This window comes from Panulirus ornatus, chromosome 14 (assembly GCF_036320965.1).
Source record: "Panulirus ornatus isolate Po-2019 chromosome 14, ASM3632096v1, whole genome shotgun sequence".
Lineage (NCBI taxonomy): Eukaryota > Metazoa > Arthropoda > Malacostraca > Decapoda > Palinuridae > Panulirus > Panulirus ornatus.
The window spans coordinates 1716147-1734056 of NC_092237.1; the positions used below are offsets into that span (position 1 = coordinate 1716147).

The window sequence follows — 17910 nt, forward strand, 5'->3', positions numbered from 1 at the left end:
ATGGATGTGCTGGAAATGAGATGTTTGAGGACAATGTGTGGTGTGAGGTGGTTTGATCGAGTAAGTAACATAAGGGTAAGAGAGATGTGTGGAAATAAAAAGAGCGTGGTTGAGAGAGCAGAAGAGGGTGTTTAGAAATGGTTTGGGCACATGGAGAGAATGAGTGAGGAAAGATTGACCAAGAGGATATATGTGTCGGAGGTGGAGGGAACGAGGAGAAGAGGGAGACCAAATTGGAGGTGGAAAGATGGAGTGAAAAAGATTTTGTGTGATCGGGGCCTGAACATGCAGGAGGGTGAAAGGAGGGCAAGGAATAGAGTGAATTGGAGCGATGTGGTATACCGGGGTTGACGTGCTGTCAGTGGATTGAATCAAGGCATGTGAAGCGTCTGGGGTAAACCATGGAAAGCTGTGTGGGTATGTATATTTGCGTGTGTGGACGTATGTATATACATGTGTATGGGGGTGGGTTGGGCCATTTCTTTCGTCTGTTTCCTTGCGCTACCTCGCAAACGCGGGAGACAGCGACAAAGCAAAAAAAAAAAATATATATATATATTTTCCCTGGGGATAGGGGAGAAAGAATACTTTCCACGTATTCCCTGCGTGCCGTAGAAGGCGACTAAAAGGGGAGGCAGCGGGGGGCTGGAAATCCTCCCCTCTCGTTTTTTTTTTTTAATTTTCCAAAAGAAGGAACAGAGAATTGGGCCAGGTGAGGGTATTCCCTCAGAGGCCCAGTCCTCTGTTCTTAACGCTACCTCGCTAATGCGGGAAATGGCGAATAGTTTGAAAGAAAAAGAAAAGAATATTCATACATGCTGCATTCATCCATTCCCGCTGCCACCCTGCCACACATGAAATGGCACCCCCCTCCCCCCACATGTGTGTGACGTAGCGCTAGGAAAAAACAAGGCCACATTCGTTCACACTCAGTCTCTAGCTGTCACGTGTAACGCACCGAAACCACAGCTCCCTATCCACATTCAGGCCCCACAGACCTTTCCATGGTTTATCACGTATGTTTCATATGTCCTGTTTCAATCCATTGACAGAATACCACATCATTCCAGTTCAATCTATACCATGCATGTCTTTCTCCCTCCTGCATATCAAGGCCCCGATCACTAAAAATCCTTTTTACTCCCTCCCTCCATCTCCAATTTGGCCTTTCCATCTCCTTCTTCCCTCAACTTCTGACACATATATCCTCTACATTTCTGAAGATGAGAATTATCATGGAAGAGACTTTTTATCAAAAAGATTTTGGTAAGCCATGAAAAGATAAATAATCATACCTTATTCTACAAACATTATTCTAATTTATCAAAATGTAAAATCACTCACTTTTTTCATGAAATATTTGGTAATTCCCACCCCTGCCTTAAATATTTGTCTACAAATTGGTATTGCTCAAGAACAGGAAACCAATATGAGAAGAAACACAGTAAGGAGCGGACAGTGTTGACTTCTCCACCTTGCACTTCTTCTGACAAAGCATCTTGGACAACAGATACCTGTGCAAAATTTTCAAAATATTTTAGTCCTTGGCCAGAGATTAGGGGTAGTGTTAAAAGGTATACAAGATGTTGCATATTAGAAGGGAAAAATTCATATAATTCCCCATTCATTATGTTTAATATTTCTGCAAAATAGTCTCTACTTCCAAATACAGAAGCTATTGAGAAATTACTCTGCACTACAATATAACAAAGAAATTGAACACACAATGAAAATACAGAGTGACTGTGGGCTGCAGCAACTATGATAGGAGAATCTGACCAGAAATTAATTTTATTACAATTTGAATGAGTCTGATGAGATTGGTACTTCTTCATTTTGGAATGAATTAATGGATCTATATCCAAAGATTCACCATGAGGCTTGAATTGCACAATACTGAGTGCTGTCTCTTTACACCAGTCATCCATGCACACAGTTTCTGCATACTGATTCAGGATACGAAGCATCTCACTTTCAAGTGCAGAGGGATGTTGTTCGTAAAGAGTTGCTGTAATTTCTACAGGTAAGTTCTCCTTATGTGACAATCCTTCTTCCAGTTTATTCCATACTGAACTATTTCTGAAAAAGAAAGTAAAAATACACTGTTTCATAAAAGCAAGACCACACAACTTTGATGTAATTTTGTTCACTTAATCATATTGTATATAATTCCAGAATACTTATGAATATTCTGTGAAGCTGATCCTTCTATTAGGGATGGATGTATGGGTAACAAAAGGAAAGAAAGCCCTTGAGAACAGTCTAGGTGTTTGGTATGGTTGTGAAAAAAAGTGGAAAGTTCTCAGAGAATAAAATTAGGATAGAAGTATGAGCTTTAAGAAAGACAGATTTTTGTCTAAAGTGATGAAGAGTTGATAATGGAGTTAGTCAAGTAAATAATGTCATTATTACTAATGAATCCTTACAGTAAGTGTCTTTGCATGATTGATATTTAGTTTGGATTTTTGGACAAGAGTTCAATTACTAGCAATAAAAGGGAGTATACAATTATCTATTATCATACAGTGTAGTTTAAAGGAGGATACTGAAAGTAACAAGCTTAAAAAAGTCTGAAATAGCATGAGAGAGAAAGGGCATTAAATGTAATTGTTCACTTTCCTTTCTTCAAAAGAAAGTTCAAGCAATATTTCTTATACCTAAGGGTTTTGTGTAGTAATTCTGATAGTCATTGGAGCTGAAACAAAAATTCCATTTCTTTCCACCCAAAATAGATTAAACCAATTATATGGTTGATGTGGATGTTCATCTTGCACGTGATAATGGTGAAAGTCATGGTTTAAACTTATTTTTACTTTGTTTACTGTGTGTGTGGTAAAAGGAGTACATTTGCATGAACATTAATAAATCTTTTCTTTTAAACTATTCGCCATTTCCCGCATTAGCGAGGTAGCGTTAAGAACAGAGGACTGGGCCTTTTTGGGAATATCCTCACCTGGCCCCCTCTGTTCCTTCTTTTGGAAAATTAAAAAAAAAGAGGGGAGGATTTCCAGCCCCCCCCGCTCCCTCCCCTTTTAGTCGCCTTCTACGACACGCAGGGAATACGTGGGAAGTATTCTTAATCCCCTATCCCCAGGGATAACATTAATAAATATAAAAACAAATTTAGTATAATGAAAGTAGTTCACCTGATAATCAGGAAAACAACACAAAGCATTCAGGAACAATTTTTTTTTATGAAATGCAATTGTCTAAGACTTAAAAGTACTAGATATCTGAATAGCTGGCACACCTACAACATGTACATATTAGGCTTAACATTAATTTAATTTCTGCTTACAAAGGAAGAGATCGAAGGACACGGGAACATGCTTTAGTGTTATGGGGTAGTGCAAAGCACAAATGTGGGAGAACATCTTCCAAAAGATCAGATGATAAGACATTGTCCTCTTGACAGTTTTCCAACACCTGGATAACTACATCCAATAAACGTGGTATAGGTATATGCTGCATCCATGAGTCATGTTCTAACAGCTGTAACTTCTGAAAAAGAAAAATATATAATCACCTCTGACAAATCTTTATAGCATTTAATGTTACTACTGAATCTGAACATTCTCCAGGATCCATTCCTTGTCAAATACAGATATGATCTATGCCAACTAAAATGAATGTTTTATCAGGCAATTAATACATTTGGGAAACCAATATACTAAATACAATCACAATTGATTTCTTATACTCTCCACTATACTCATGCACAAGTTCACATTAGAAGAAAATTTGTTGTAAAATTGTAAATGTAATTGTTTTTTCGATCTGATATCTTTTGAACAATTCTAACTTCCATTTCTAACAAAAAGGTGAATGTTCGAATAGGTAATTTTAACCTTTACACAATATGACAACAGCAATGTGCTCTGTCTTCCAGTATTAGTACAGGATAGTACAGTATAGACTTCCTCGTGCCAGAATGAAGTACAAGTGACATGGTATCTTACCTTTGATCCTTTGTAATGGTGTCTAAAGTTTACTAAAAAGAAAATAAAGTTTACCTGGAGGGCGCCGTCCATGGTAACCACTAGCCAGCGTGATATTACATGTCACATCAATATTAACAATAACATGGGGTAAATTATCATATTATTTAACATAAGAACAGTTAATACCTTTACACTATAATGAGGAAAAAGTTGATAAATACATGAAACTGTACTTTGGTTTGTTTTTCTAACATTTTATGATAATTGTGACCACCTATATGTCTGATTTCATAACTTGCTATTTCACATAACGACAGAACGCCTTTGAATAATACAATCCAGAGGACTGTGTTGCAAGGAAAACTACAATCCTATTAGTATCTTATAAGTGATCAATTTCCTTTCATTAAAATAATTTCGTTGTTCAGTAATTACAATACATCTGGCATCACATAGCAATTATGTTTTAATTTCACTCATGTTTTACGAACTGAATTTCCTAATATAGCTTTATCTCGATCTATGACGTCATAAATCATTCTATATTTCTTTAGGAGATCTTTCTGATATATAACTAATTATTGCAATTATTTCATAAGAATAATACTGATCAGATATTTGTCCTGCTTCCGGTACGCAACAGAAGTGCCTGCCAGGCAACATTTGTGATCCACTTTTGCACTGCTGGAGTAAGGTGTAGTTCAGGAGTAACCTCAAGTGTCCTACTCTGATATGAGATGACACTAGAATTGTAAAAATAAACATATAGGGAAGGGAGAAAAAAAAATGATCATTAAAGAGGCTGAAACTTGTGACATCGTACATCCTCCTGACTGACGTCAGCTCTGTGTCACAGTCAAGAGCTTTAAGAGACACTGCTAGGGAACTGTCCACAAGACCTTTAAGGGACATTGTTAGAGAACTGTAAGCAATATTTGGGTTGATAATGGGCCGCAAATATATTACTGCCTTTAAAGGAAAATGTTCAGATACGATTAAAGGGAGTGTACGGTAACATACATTTTAGAAAAGAATAAATTTATGGAGTATATTCATATTAGTATTCGGTACTCCCAACAGAGAAATATGTATTTATAGATCAGCAATACTCTTGGAAAAAATAAAACCAAGTTAATAATAATTTTCCTTACTTTGTATGTGTAGTGCGCCATCTGTGTGCAGTGAGAGGAACAAGAAATGTACACAACCTGAGGCAGTTTTGTCCGGAGGGAAAGTGCCCATGATTATTCTACTAGGATCAGCTACCGGAATAGAGGTAACAGATTTATATACACTCGAAAAGCAAAGTCGTGCAGCGTTACCTGCAATTAATAAACATTTACATGAGAGGAAGCAGATAATGGTAGAGGGAGTGGAAGTGGGTCATGATAAAAAGTTGGTTTTCATTTGGAAAATGGGTTGCTAAATTGCAACTGTTAGGACGCTCAAAATAATTTTGGACGCAAAAGTATACTAAAGTACGGGGAAAAAATACCAAGAGGAAAATTTAATGTTACGTATATATATATATATATATATATATATATATATATATATATATATATATATATATATATATATGGGGGTAGCGCCGAAATAACGTTTGGATGTGGAAGCTACCTATATCAGTGAATTTGTTACATTTCATAGAAATGAATTTGGGAGATGACACGTTGCAATAAGAATGATCCTGTGTTAGTAAACGGGTTAAGAAGCTATGGGAAAATGTTTGATTTTTCTAGAGGTCAATAGAACTTATGCAAACTTTTGCCAGTTTCTCCAAACAGTTAAACATTTTTAGTGTTTTATGAAAAATGTATAGTTTTTTGCTTTTTTAGAACCATATGTTGCGATGTTTCTGTGATGAGTGCATGCAAACATCCCATGAGATATACCAGTTCATGTAAACATTCTTGATCGTTTGAGTGGATGTAAAATATATCTATTATTGGTATGTTTCGACATTAATATTGAAAATCAGGGTATATCTAGGCTTCTAGGGAAACTTACGTAAGGTTGTCAAGGTTCTGTTGATTTTTTAGAAGTGTTTCATCTTCTTTTGTGTTAGTTTACTTATTTTTCCTGATTTTCATAGCCCTTGCCACTACATTTTTATGATTGACTTATCTGAGTGTAAGGCTCTGACTTATCTGTGTGTAATGACTCTGTTGATAAGTGTTAATTCCAAATGTATGAGTTATTTTGTGTTGCCCTTAAACAATTGGAACATAATTGCCATTATTTATGAGTTGCCCCAAAACTAATCTGTTTATCTAGGGTACTTCTCTGCTGCTTCCTGTGTTAGCAAGGTAGCTCTAGGAAGATGAAGAAAAGCTGCATTTGCTTGCATCCATTCTTTACTTATAATGTGCATTGCACAGAATCCATAGCTCCCTAGCCACAGCCAAGCTCCACAGACCTTTCTATGGTTTTCCCTGGCCACTTCACATCCCCCAGCTCAGTCCAGTGACAGCATGTCAACCCTTTTACCACATCATTGCAATTTACTCCATCCCTTGCATGAGTTTCACCCTTCTGCATGTTCTGGCCATGATTACTCAATATCTTTTTCACTCCATCCTTCCATCTCCAGTTTGTCCTCAGACATGTCATTTCCAACACATCCACCTTCCTTTGCACATCCATACCTATAGCCCATGCCCTACATCCATACAATGTTGTTGAGATTGTTATACTGTACTGTACCTGCAGTTAATGTGTCTAACAGCTTCTAGTAAGTCAGGATGGAATATTTTCTCTTTCTGTTCAACTTTGTTTCGTAGTTTACTCATGTTACTTAGGTATGGTGTTGAGATGAGTAACGTAAATATATTTTGAAATATTACACTACGCTTGAAGTGAGTAGTGAGGGTGAGTGGCTGGCACACGTGTGGAGGATATTGAATTTTTTCTCTTGAACTTGCTTTCACCTGTACTGTATTTCATGTGCAGTCATCGCACTGATGGTGAACTAATTTGATTAAGTAATGAAAGGGTAAGGGAGATGTGTGGAAATAAAAAGAGTGTGATTAAGAGAGCAGAAGAGGGTGTGCTGAAATAGTTTGATGTGTGGAGAGAATGAGTGAGGAAAGATTGACAAAGAGGATATATGTGTCAGGGGTGAAGGGAACAAGGAGAAGTGGGAGACCAAATTGGAGGTAGAAGGATGGAGTGAAAAAGATTTTCAGCAATCAGGGCCTGAACATGCAGGAGGCTGAGAGGTGTGCAAGGAATAAAGTGATTTGGAATGATGTAGTGTACCGGGGTTGATGTGCTGTCATTGGACTGAACCAGGGCATGTGAAATGCTTGGGTAAACCATAGAAAGGTGTGTGGGTCGTGGATGTGGATAGGGAGCTGTGGTTTCAGTGCATTACACATGACAGCTAGAGACTGAGCATGTATGAATGTGGCCTTTTTTGTCTGTTTTCCTGGTTATAATTTTCCAAAAGAAGGAACGAAGAGGTGGGCCAAGTGAGGATATACCCTCTAAGGCTCACTCCTTTGTTCTTAACACTACCTTGCTAACGCGGGATAAGGCGAATATGTATGAAAGAAAGATGCTATTTCATGTGTGGCTGTGTGGACATGGGAATGGAGGAAGGTAGCAAGTATGAATAAGTACATAAGAGTGATAAGAGGGATAAGAGTGAGTGCTCAAATTACAGAGGTATAAGTTTGTTGAGTATTACTGGTAAATTATATGGGAGGGTATTGATTGAGAGGGTGAAGGCATGTACAGAGCATCAGATTGGGGAAGAGCAGTGAGGTTTCAGAAGTGGTAGAGGATGTGTGGATCAGGTGTTTGCTTTGAAAAATGTATGTGAGAAATACTTAGAAAAGCAAATGGATTTGTATGTACCATTTATGGATCTGGAGAAGGCATATGATAGAGTTGATAGAGGTGCTCTGTGGAAGGTGTTAAGAGTATATGGTGTGGGAGGCAAGTTGTTAGAATCAGTGAAAAGTTTTTATGGAGGATGTAAGGCATGTGTACGTGTAGGAAGAGAGGAAAGTGATTGGTTCTCAGTGAATGTAGGTTTGCGGCAGGGGTGTGTGATGTCTCCATGGTTGTTTAATTTGTTTATGGATGGGGTTGTTAGGGAGGTGAATGCAAGAGTTTTGGAAAGAGGGGCAAGTATGAAGTCTTGTGAATGAGAGAGCTTGGGAAGTGAGTCAGTTGTTGTTCGCTGATGATACAGCGCTGGTGGCTGATTCATGTGAGAAACTGCAGAAGCTGGTGACTGAGTTTAGTAAAGTGTGTGAAAGAAGAAATTTAAGAGTAAATGTGAATAAGAGCAAGGTTATTAGGTACAGTAGGGTTGAGGGTCAAGTCAATTGGGAGGTAAGTTTGAATGGAGAAAAACTGGAGGAAGTAAAGTGTTTTAGATGTCTGGGAGTGGATCTGGCAGCGGATGGAACCATGGAAGCGGAAGTGAATCATAGGGTGGGGGAGGGGGCGAAAATCCTGGGAGCCTTGAAGAATGTGTGGAAGTCGAGAACATTATCTCGGAAAGCAAAAATGAGTATGTTTGAAGGAATAGTGGTTCCAACAATGTTGTATGGTTGCGAGGCGTGGGCTATGGATAGAGTTGTGCGCAGGAGGGTGGATGTGCTGGAAATGAGATGTTTGAGGACAATGTGTGGTGTGAGGTGGTTTGATCGAGTAAGTAATGTAAGGGTAAGAGAGATGTGTGGAAATAAAAGAGCATGTTTGAGAGAGCAGAAGAGGGTGTTTTGAAATGGTTTGGGCACATGGAGAGAATGAGTGAGGAAAGATTGACCAAGAGGATATATGTGTCGGAGGTGGAGGGAATTAGGAGAAGTGGGAGACCAAATTGGAGGTGGAAAGATGGAGTGAAAAAGATTTTGAGTGATCGGGGCCTGAACATGCAGGAGGGTGAAAGGCGGGCAAGGAATAGAGTGAATTGGATCGATGTGGTATACCGGGGTTGACGTGCTGTCAATGGATTGAATCAGGGCATGTGAAGCGTCTGGGGTAAACCATGGAAAGTTGTGTGGGGCCTGGATGTGGAAAGGGAGCTGTGGTTTTGGGCATTATTGTATGACAGCTAGAGACTGAGTGTGAACGAATGGGGCCTTTGTTGTCTTTTTCTAGCGCTACCTTGCACACATGAGGGGGGAGGGGGATGGTATTCCATGTGTGGCAAGGTGGCGATGGGAATGAATAAAGGCAGACAGTGTGAATTGTGTGCATGGGTATATATGTATGTGTCTGTGTGTGTATATATATGTGTACATTGAGATGTATATGTATGTATATTTGCGTGTGTGGACGTGTATGTGTATACATGTGTATGGGGGTGGGTTGGGCCATTTCTTTTGTCTGTTTCCATAGCGCTATCTCACAAACGCGGGAGACAGCGGCAAAAAAAAAAAACTATATATGTATATGTCTGTGTATGTATATGTATGTTTATGTTGAAATGTATATGTATGTATATGTGCATGTGTGGGCATTTATGTATATACATGTGTATGTGGGTGGGTTGGGCCATTCTTTCGTCTGTTTCCTTGTGCAATTAAGTATGATTAAAAAGAAAAAATATATAGAAATAATACTGTTTTGTTATTGAAAATGGGTGTGAGGGAGATTGGCTGTTATGTGTGGGGAGTATATTGGAAATGTACTTTTTTTGAAGTATTCTGGCTCTTAACTTATTCTCCTTTGCTAAGGATGATGCCTATTATCAGTTACCAAAGTCTTCCATCACCCATGGGTTACATGCTGAAAAAAGTAGGTGTCATTATGTGATTTCTTTCACATGAACAAAAGCCATATATATGAACTCCTGTGTTTGTCTGCCTCCACCTTAATAAGTGTAATCCCACTAATCACTATAAAAGTCTCATATATCTTTATGTTTCTCATGTCATCATTCTTTGCTTTCCTCACCAACTGATACATACAATAAGTCTTCCTCTTCATCATTATCCAACAAATCTGTGGATTTTTTATGGGGTCACTGGGTGTGCATGACCTCAGGTCAACGGTCATGCATTTGTAATAGTAGAGGTAGGGATACAGAGGAGAGCAAAGTTTTCTCCAGTGCTTTTTCTGGTGATGGAAAATACCTTTATATGCTGCTGCTGTTATGAGTATTTAGCTTGATATTTAACCACATAATGATGTGAATTTTATATATTTGATTGACCAGGGCTTGATGGGAGTTGTAATAGTAGCACTAACCTTTGTAGGATTTATTTTAACTGTGCCAGTATTATGACATTTATGTGGCTACTATGTGTGGCCTTTATTTCTGCCTTATGTGGGCAGTGTAAGTAGTAGCTTGGTTACACTTCAGACAGCACAACCTCTTCCACTAATTCTCCACTACTCCAAAGAGATATCTACGTTTTAACTTCACATCTCCATACCAAGGACACATGAAACAGCTTTTTTGTGTGTGTACATGTCCTTTACTTTTACATGTACTGCTTTTCACCTGTACTGAGGAACAAAATTTTAATGGTTTTCTTCAGCACTCCCCAAGGAGATCTGTATGTGAATTTCATTGTTATACTATGGTAAAAAAAAATTAGATTTATTTGCCCACTTTTTTGTATAGGTATACCACCGAATTTCCGGCAACTGATGGTTTGGCACCTCCTTTAGTTTGGACAAAATAATGTGAGGGAACTTGAAATTATCGTGGCCGCCAGACTAGTTTACTGGGCGGCCACAGATGGCATTGTGTGTGGGGCATGCTTATTTACATTCTTTACACTGCACTTGGTGGTGATACTGCAATTCAGCGAGATTCTTAGCTTATTTTGCTTAAATTTAACCCTAGCTATGGCTTCTAAGACATATGAGAATGTCAGTAATGGCATAGTGTAAGCTGTGTGACATCTACAGTATTGGTTCATCATCTGCTTATGATATAAAGAAGCAAAGGGAGAAAATATTAAAATTATATGCAGACAGCGATTCCAAGAAGCAAATGGCGATTAGAAAAACTATGAAAGATGGTAAGAGTACTGAGCACGATCAAGTGATAATGGAATGGTTTCGACATTGTCGCAATGATGGAGTGGACTTGTCTAGTAGCATGATAATGGACCAGGCTAAGTTGTCCCGTAAAAAAAAAAGAACTTAAATTATTAAATGAGCGTGACAATAGTGAAGGATAGCTTTAAAGATTCAAGAAATGTTATGAAATTTCCATGAATAGAGTGTGCAGAGAAAAGTGGTCTGCAAACCGCAAAGGAGATGCCGAGTATGTAGACGATTTTGCGAAATTCGTGGCTGACGAGTACCTCAGTCCTGAGCACGTGTATAATGCAAATGAAACTGCATTATTCTGGTGATACGCTCCTAGGAAAACACTAACAACAGAAGATGAAGAAGACCCCACAGGATTCAAACAATCTAAGGACAGAGTTACCATCTTAGGGTGCTCAAACATTTAATATTATCTTGTGGAGGCTAAGGTGAAGATTTGTATGGGTTTTCAGAAGAGAAGAGTGAATGTTGGGGTGAAGAGGGTGGTGAGAGTAAGTGAGCTTGGGAAGGAGACTTGTGTGAGGAAGTACCAGGAGAGACTGAGTACAGAATGGAAAAAGGTGAGAACAATGGAAGTAAGGGGAGTGGGGGAGGAATGGGATGTATTTAGGGAATCACTGATGGAGTGCGCAAAAGATGCTTGTGGCATGAGAAGAGTGGGAGGTGGGTTGATTAGAAAGGGTAGTGAGTGGTGGGATGAAGAAGTAAGATTATTAGTGAAAGAGAAAAGAGAGGCATTTGGACGATTTTTGCAGGGAAAAAATGCAATTGAGTGGGAGATGTATAAAAGAAAGAGACAGGAGGTTAAGAGAAAGGTGCAAGAGGTGAAAAAGAGGGCAAATGAGAGTTGGGGTGAGAGAGTATCATTAAATTTTCGGGGGAATAAAAAGATGTTCTGGAAGGAGGTAAATAAAGTGCGTAAGACAAGGGAGCAAATGGGAACTTCAGTGAAGGGCGCTAATGGGGAGGTGATAACAAGTAGTGGTGATGTGAGAAGGAGATGGAGTTAGTATTTTGAAGGTTTGTTGAATGTGTTTGATGATTGAGTGGCAGATATAGGGTGTTTTGGTCGAGGTGGTGTGCAAAGTGAGAGGGTTAGGGAAAATGATTTGGTAAACAGAGAAGAGGTAGTAAAAGCTTTGCGGAAGATGAAAGCCGGCAAGGCAGCAGGTTTGGATGGTATTGCAGTGGAATCTATTAAAAAAGGGGGTGACTGTATTGTTGACTGGTTGGTAAGGTTATGTAATGTATGTATGACTCATGGTGAGGTGCCTGAGGATTGGCGGAATGCGTGCATAGTGCCAGTGTACAAAGGCAAAGGGGATAAGAGTGAGTGCTCAAATTACAGAGGTATAAGTTTGTTGAGTATTCCAGGTAAATTATATGGGAGGGTATTGATTGAGAGGGTGAAGGCATGTACAGAGCATCAGATTGGGGAAGAGCAGTGTGGTTTCAGAAGTGGTAGAGGATGTGTGGATCAGGTGTTTGCTTTGAAGAATGTATGTGAGAAATACTTAGAAAAGCAAATGGATTTGTATGTAGCATTTATGGATCTGGAGAAGGCATATGATAGAGTTGATAGAGATGCTCTGTGGAAGGTATTAAGAATATATGGTGTGGGAGGCAAGTTGTTAGAAGCAGTGAAAAGTTTTTATCGAGGATGTAAGGCATGTGTACGTGTAGGAAGAGAGGAAAGTTATTGGTTCTCAGTGAATGTAGGTTTGCGGCAGGGGTGTGTGATGTCTCCATGGTTGTTTAATTTGTTTATGGATGGGGTTGTTAGGGAGGTGAATGCAAGAGTTTTGGAAAGAGGGGCAAGTATGAAGTCTGTTGTGGATGAGAGTGCTTAGGAAGTGAGTCAGTTGTTGTTCGCTGATGATACAGCGCTGGTGGCTGATTCATGTGAGAAACTGCAGAAGCTGGTGACTGAGTTTCGTAAAGTGTGTGAAAGAAGAAAGTTAAGAGTAAATGTGAATAAGAGCAAGGTTATTAGGTACAGTAGGGTTGAGGGTCAAGTCAATTGGGAGGTAAGTTTGAATGGAGAAAAACTGGAGGAAGTGAAGTGTTTTAGATATCTGGGAGTGGATCTGGCAGCGGATGGAACCATGGAAGCGGAAGCGAATCATAGGGTGGGGGAGGGGGCGAAAATCCTGGGAGCCTTGAAGAATGTGTGGAAGTCGAGAACATTATCTCGGAAAGCAAAAATGGGTATGTTTGAAGGAATAGTGGTTCCGACAATGTTGTATGGTTACGAGGTGTGGGCTATGGATAGAGTTGTGCGCAGGAGGGTGGATGTGCTGGAAATGAGATGTTTGAGGACAATGTGTGGTGTGAGGTGGTTTGATCGAGTAAGTAATGTAAGGGTAAGAGAGATGTGTGGAAATAAAAAGAGCGTGGTTGCGAGCATAAGAGGGTGTTTTGAAATGGTTTGGGCACATGGAGAGAATGAGTGAGGAAAGATTGACCAAGAGGATATATGTGTCGGAGGTGGAGGGAACGAGGAGAAGTGGGAGACCAAATTGGAGGTGGAAAGATGGAGTGAAAAAGATTTTGAGTGATTGGGGCCTGAACATGCAGGAGGGTGAAAGGCAGGCAAGGAATAGAGAGAATTGGATCGATGTGGTATGCCGGGGTTGACGTGCTGTCAGTGGGTTGAATCAGGGCATGTGAAGCGTCTGGGGTAAACCATGGAAAGTTGTGTGGGGCCTGGATGTGGAAAGGGAGCTGTGGTTTCGGGCATTATTGCATGACAGCTAGAGACTGAGTGTGAAGGAATGGGGCCTTTGTTGTCTTTTCCTAGCGCTACCTCGCACACGAGGGGGGAGGGGGATGGTATTCCATGTGTGGCGAGGTGGTTATGGGAATGAATAAAGGCAGACAGTGTGCATTGTGTGCATGGGTATATGTGTATGTGTCTGTGTGTGTATATATATATGTGTACATTGAGATGTATAGGTATGTATATTTGCGTGTGTGGACGTGTATGTATATACATGTGTATGGGGGTGGGTTGGGCCATTTCTTTCATCTGTTTCCTTGCGCTACCTCGCAAACGCGGGAGACAGCGACAAAGCAAAACAAATGAAAAATATATTACTTTAAATTTCTAGCAGTCCATGATATACTTTTAAGACACATGGGAGATGTATATTTAGTGGGTTAGAGGTGTGTTGTTGAATTATTATTACGTGACGACGGTTGGTCCGGCAAAATGGTTAATCCAGCAAGGCTTTGGAACCAAGAGTGCTGGAAAGTCAGTGGTGCACCTGTATACATATTTCTTTCATTTTGTAATTGGAAATTTTTTCCTTACATATTCTCTGCTTTTGCAAATGTTTCTTTCTTTTTGTAATGGGAGACTTTTTTGTACATATCCTCTTTTGCATATACTTCTTTTGTTTTTTACTGGGAAACAATCTGAATGATGCATTTCCTTCAAAACTCTCCTTCAGTTCTTTACAACTCCTAGGTAATCTGTGTTAACCTCAGTATTATACCATGGCCATGTAAGGTATGTTAGCACACTTTTGTACTAATCCTTTACGTTTACATGTATTTCTTTTAATGGGAAACAAAATTTGAAGATCCATCGTTTAAGGGTTAAAGAAGTGGGAAAAGTTAGATCTTTATATGACAGTGGGAGCCATCCTCAGTAGGTTCATCGGATAAAGAGGGAGCTGTTTAACTCTTAAAAGTTCCTGATGGTGGTGATATATATTTTTGCAGTTATTTTCTATGCAATGACCTGTTTTGAAAGCATATGATGTTTATCAAGTAATAAATCTGATGCAGTCAAAACTTATTGGTTGAATTACAGAGTCTTGAAAGAAAATATTAAAGTCAAGAGGCTTTAGGGAGACAAATGAAAGATATTGATTTTTGTAATTTTTGAATGTGACTTGATTGTTTCTTCCCTCCTGAGAGGTGTTGCTGAAGGTCTCCATTAGTCATATAATCTAAAGCATGTTTTTGAACTCTTGGAAGCTGGCTAGTTGTTTGGTGGAGTGTTATAAGGACAACCAAATTACTTCATGGGCTAGCTGAATAATTTTTGAGAAGGATGGGCCTTAGAATTATCCCCTGATGAGAAACACCTTTTTAATTGGGGAAGAGCAGTGTGGTTTCAGAAGTGGTAGAGGATGTGTGGATCAGGTGTTTGCTTTGAAGAATGTATGTGAGAAATACTTAGAAAAGCAAATGGATTTGTATGTAGCATTTATGGATCTGGAGAAGGCATATGATAGAGTTGATAGAGATGCTCTGTGGAAGGTATTAAGAGTATATGGTGTGGGAGGAAAGTTGTTAGAAGCAGTGAAAAGTTTTTATCGAGGATGTAAGGCATGTGTACGTGTAGGAAGAGAGGAAAGTGATTGGTTCTCAGTGAATGTAGGTTTGCGGCAGGGGTGTGTGATGTCTCCATGGTTGTTTAATTTGTTTATGGATGGGGTTGTTAGGGAGGTAAATGCAAGAGTTTTGGAAAGAGGGGCAAGTATGAAGTCTGTTGGGGATGAGAGAGCTTGGGAAGTGAGTCAGTTGTTGTTCGCTGATGATACAGCGCTGGTGGCTGATTCATGTGTGAAACTGCAGAAGCTGGTGACAGTTTGGTAAAGTGTGTGGAAGAAGAAAGTTAAGAGTAAATGTGAATAAGAGCAAGGTTATTAGGTACAGTAGGGTTGAGGGTCAAGTCAATTGGGAGGTGAGTTTGAATGGAGAAAAACTGGAGGAAGTGAAGTGTTTCAGATATCTGGGAGTGGATCTGGCAGCGGATGGAACCATGGAAGCGGAAGTGGATCATAGGGTGGGGGAGGGGGCGAAAATTCTGGGGGCCTTGAAGAATGTGTGGAAGTCGAGAACATTATCTCGGAAAGCAAAAATGGGTATGTTTGAAGGAATAGTGGTTCCAACAATGTTGTATGGTTGCGAGGCGTGGGCTATGGATAGAGTTGTGCGCAGGAGGATGGATGTGCTGGAAATGAGATGTTTGAGGACAATGTGTGGTGTGAGGTGGTTTGATCGAGTGAGTAACGTAAGGGTAAGAGAGATGTGTGGAAATAAAAAGAGCGTGGTTGAGAGAGCAGAAGAGGGTGTTTTGAAGTGGTTTGGGCACATGGAGAGAATGAGTGAGGAAAGATTGACCAAGAGGATATATGAGTCGGAGGTGGAGGGAACGAGGAGAAGAGGGAGACCAAATTGGAGGTGGAAAGATGGAGTGAAAAAGATTTTGTGTGATCGGGGCCTGAACATGCAGGAGGGTGAAAGGAGGGCAAGGAATAGAGTGAATTGGAGCGATGTGGTATACCGGGGTTGACGTGCTGTCAGTGGATTGAATCAAGGCATGTGAAGCGTCTGGGGTAAACTATGGAAAGCTGTGTAGGTATGTATATTTGCGTGTGTGGACGTATGTATATACATGTGTATGGGGGGGGTTGGGCCATTTCTTTCGTCTGTTTCCTTGCGCTTCCTCGCAAACGCGGGAGACAGCGACAAAGTATAATAAAAAAATAAAAATAATATAGTGTCAGCGAAGAGTTAGTGTATTGTGTGTAAACATATTTACAGATTTCTTTTGCAGTTGATGAAAATGCTATTGAGTGTCATATTTCAGAATGTGCTGGCTATGCACTGTTCAGAGATGTTATATTTCAGAGCACTGTCAGTTTATGATGTTATTATTTGAACTGATAGAGAGAGCTTTGTTCCCTTTGTACAGTATTATCAAATGTAGAAAATATTATTATCACATGTATTTTAAGGAATTTTATAGGAATTGTTGTACTTATTCTTCTACCATGTGTTTTCAGGTGGTCTGAATAATATGATACATATTGAATCAACAGAAATAAGGAGAGTCATTGTTATTATGTATATTATTAGTGAACTAGCAGTTTTTAGAACAGAATAGGGTGATGTGGTACCGTACTTGCAGGAATTTATACTCTTTTTATCAAAAATGGAAGTATATTTTATAGATTAGAGTTTACAACAGTATCCCTGAAGACTTACAGTATAATTTTGAGTTGAAGATTGTTTTCTTGTGTCACACAGATATACTGAAGTCAAGGTCTCATTCTTACAAAGATGAGCTCAACTCGCAAACCAGCACCATCCAACAAAACCTCTACGCAATTGATGAGAGAAGAAAATGAAACACTTTTCAGGCTCCTCGGGGCAAGGTGTCAGGTAAAGAACCTATACTTTTAATAATAATGGTAACAGTTGTGATGATAATATTAAGTACAATAATAAAATATACACTTATATATTTTTTTGCACATATTCGCTATTTCCCATGTTAGCAAGGTAGCGTTAAGTACAGGGGACAGCCTAAGAGAGAAAATCCTCACTTGGCCCCCTTCTCAGTTCTTTTTTTTTTTTGAAAAGTATAAACTGGAGAGGAGGATTTCGTGTTCCCTGCTCCCTCTCCTTTTAGTTGCCTCTTACAGCATGCAGGGAATGCGTGGGAAGTACTCTTTCTTCTCTGTCCCCAAAGATATACTTTGTTGCTGTCTCCCTCGTTAGCAAGGTAGTGCAAGGAAACAGATGAAAGAATGGCCCAACCCACCCACATACACATGTATGTACATAAATGTCCATACATGCACATATACATATCAACATTTACATACATATACACATCAACATTTACATACATATACAAACACATACACAGACATATACATATATACACCAGTACATATTCATACTTGCCTGCCTTGATCCATTCCAGGCGCTACCCTGCCCCACAGGAGACAGGAACGCTACCCCCTGCTTCAGCAGGACAGCACCAGGATAACTAACAAAAGGGCTACATTTGTTCACACTCAGTCTCTAGCTATCATGTACAAGGAATAAGAGTTAATTGGAACTATGTGGTATACTGGGATTGATGTGTTGTCAGTGGACTGAACCATGGCTTGCGAAGCATCTGGGGTAAACCTTGGAA

The 17910-nt window shown here is 39.5% G+C and overlaps 2 protein-coding genes across 8 annotated transcripts in view; one reads left to right on the forward strand and one right to left on the reverse strand.

Moving 5' to 3' along the window:
* Positions 1 to 272: 272 nt before the first annotated feature.
* LOC139753140 (uncharacterized) lies at positions 273 to 5152 on the reverse strand. Of its 4 annotated transcripts, none has more exons than XM_071669290.1 (3): positions 5093 to 5152; positions 3299 to 3501; positions 273 to 2079 (listed from the first exon to the last, which is right to left on the reverse strand). In XM_071669290.1, exons 1-3 carry the CDS (start codon positions 5111 to 5113, stop codon positions 1350 to 1352), a joined length of 954 nt encoding a protein of 317 aa, XP_071525391.1. In that variant the 5' UTR covers positions 5114 to 5152; the 3' UTR covers positions 273 to 1349. The 4 variants fall into 4 exon arrangements, with proteins under 4 accessions (XP_071525391.1, XP_071525394.1, XP_071525392.1 ...); XM_071669293.1 differs by lacking the exon at positions 5093 to 5152 and adding an exon at positions 4765 to 4812; XM_071669291.1 differs by lacking the exon at positions 5093 to 5152 and adding an exon at positions 4014 to 4726.
* Positions 4772 to 17910, forward strand: part of LOC139753139 (actin nucleation-promoting factor WAS-like) — an 82490-nt gene continuing 69351 nt past the window's right edge. For 2 of the 4 annotated variants that reach the window (XM_071669285.1, XM_071669287.1), the window contains exons 1-3: positions 4841 to 4865; positions 5106 to 5217; positions 17013 to 17147. In XM_071669285.1, coding sequence (XP_071525386.1) covers positions 17046 to 17147 — 102 coding nt within the window. In that variant the 5' untranslated portion in view covers positions 4841 to 4865; positions 5106 to 5217; positions 17013 to 17045. Of the gene's footprint in view, positions 4866 to 5105; positions 5218 to 17012; positions 17148 to 17910 lie in introns of all 4 variants that reach the window. The other 2 variants (XM_071669286.1, XM_071669289.1) reach the window with 2 other exon arrangements.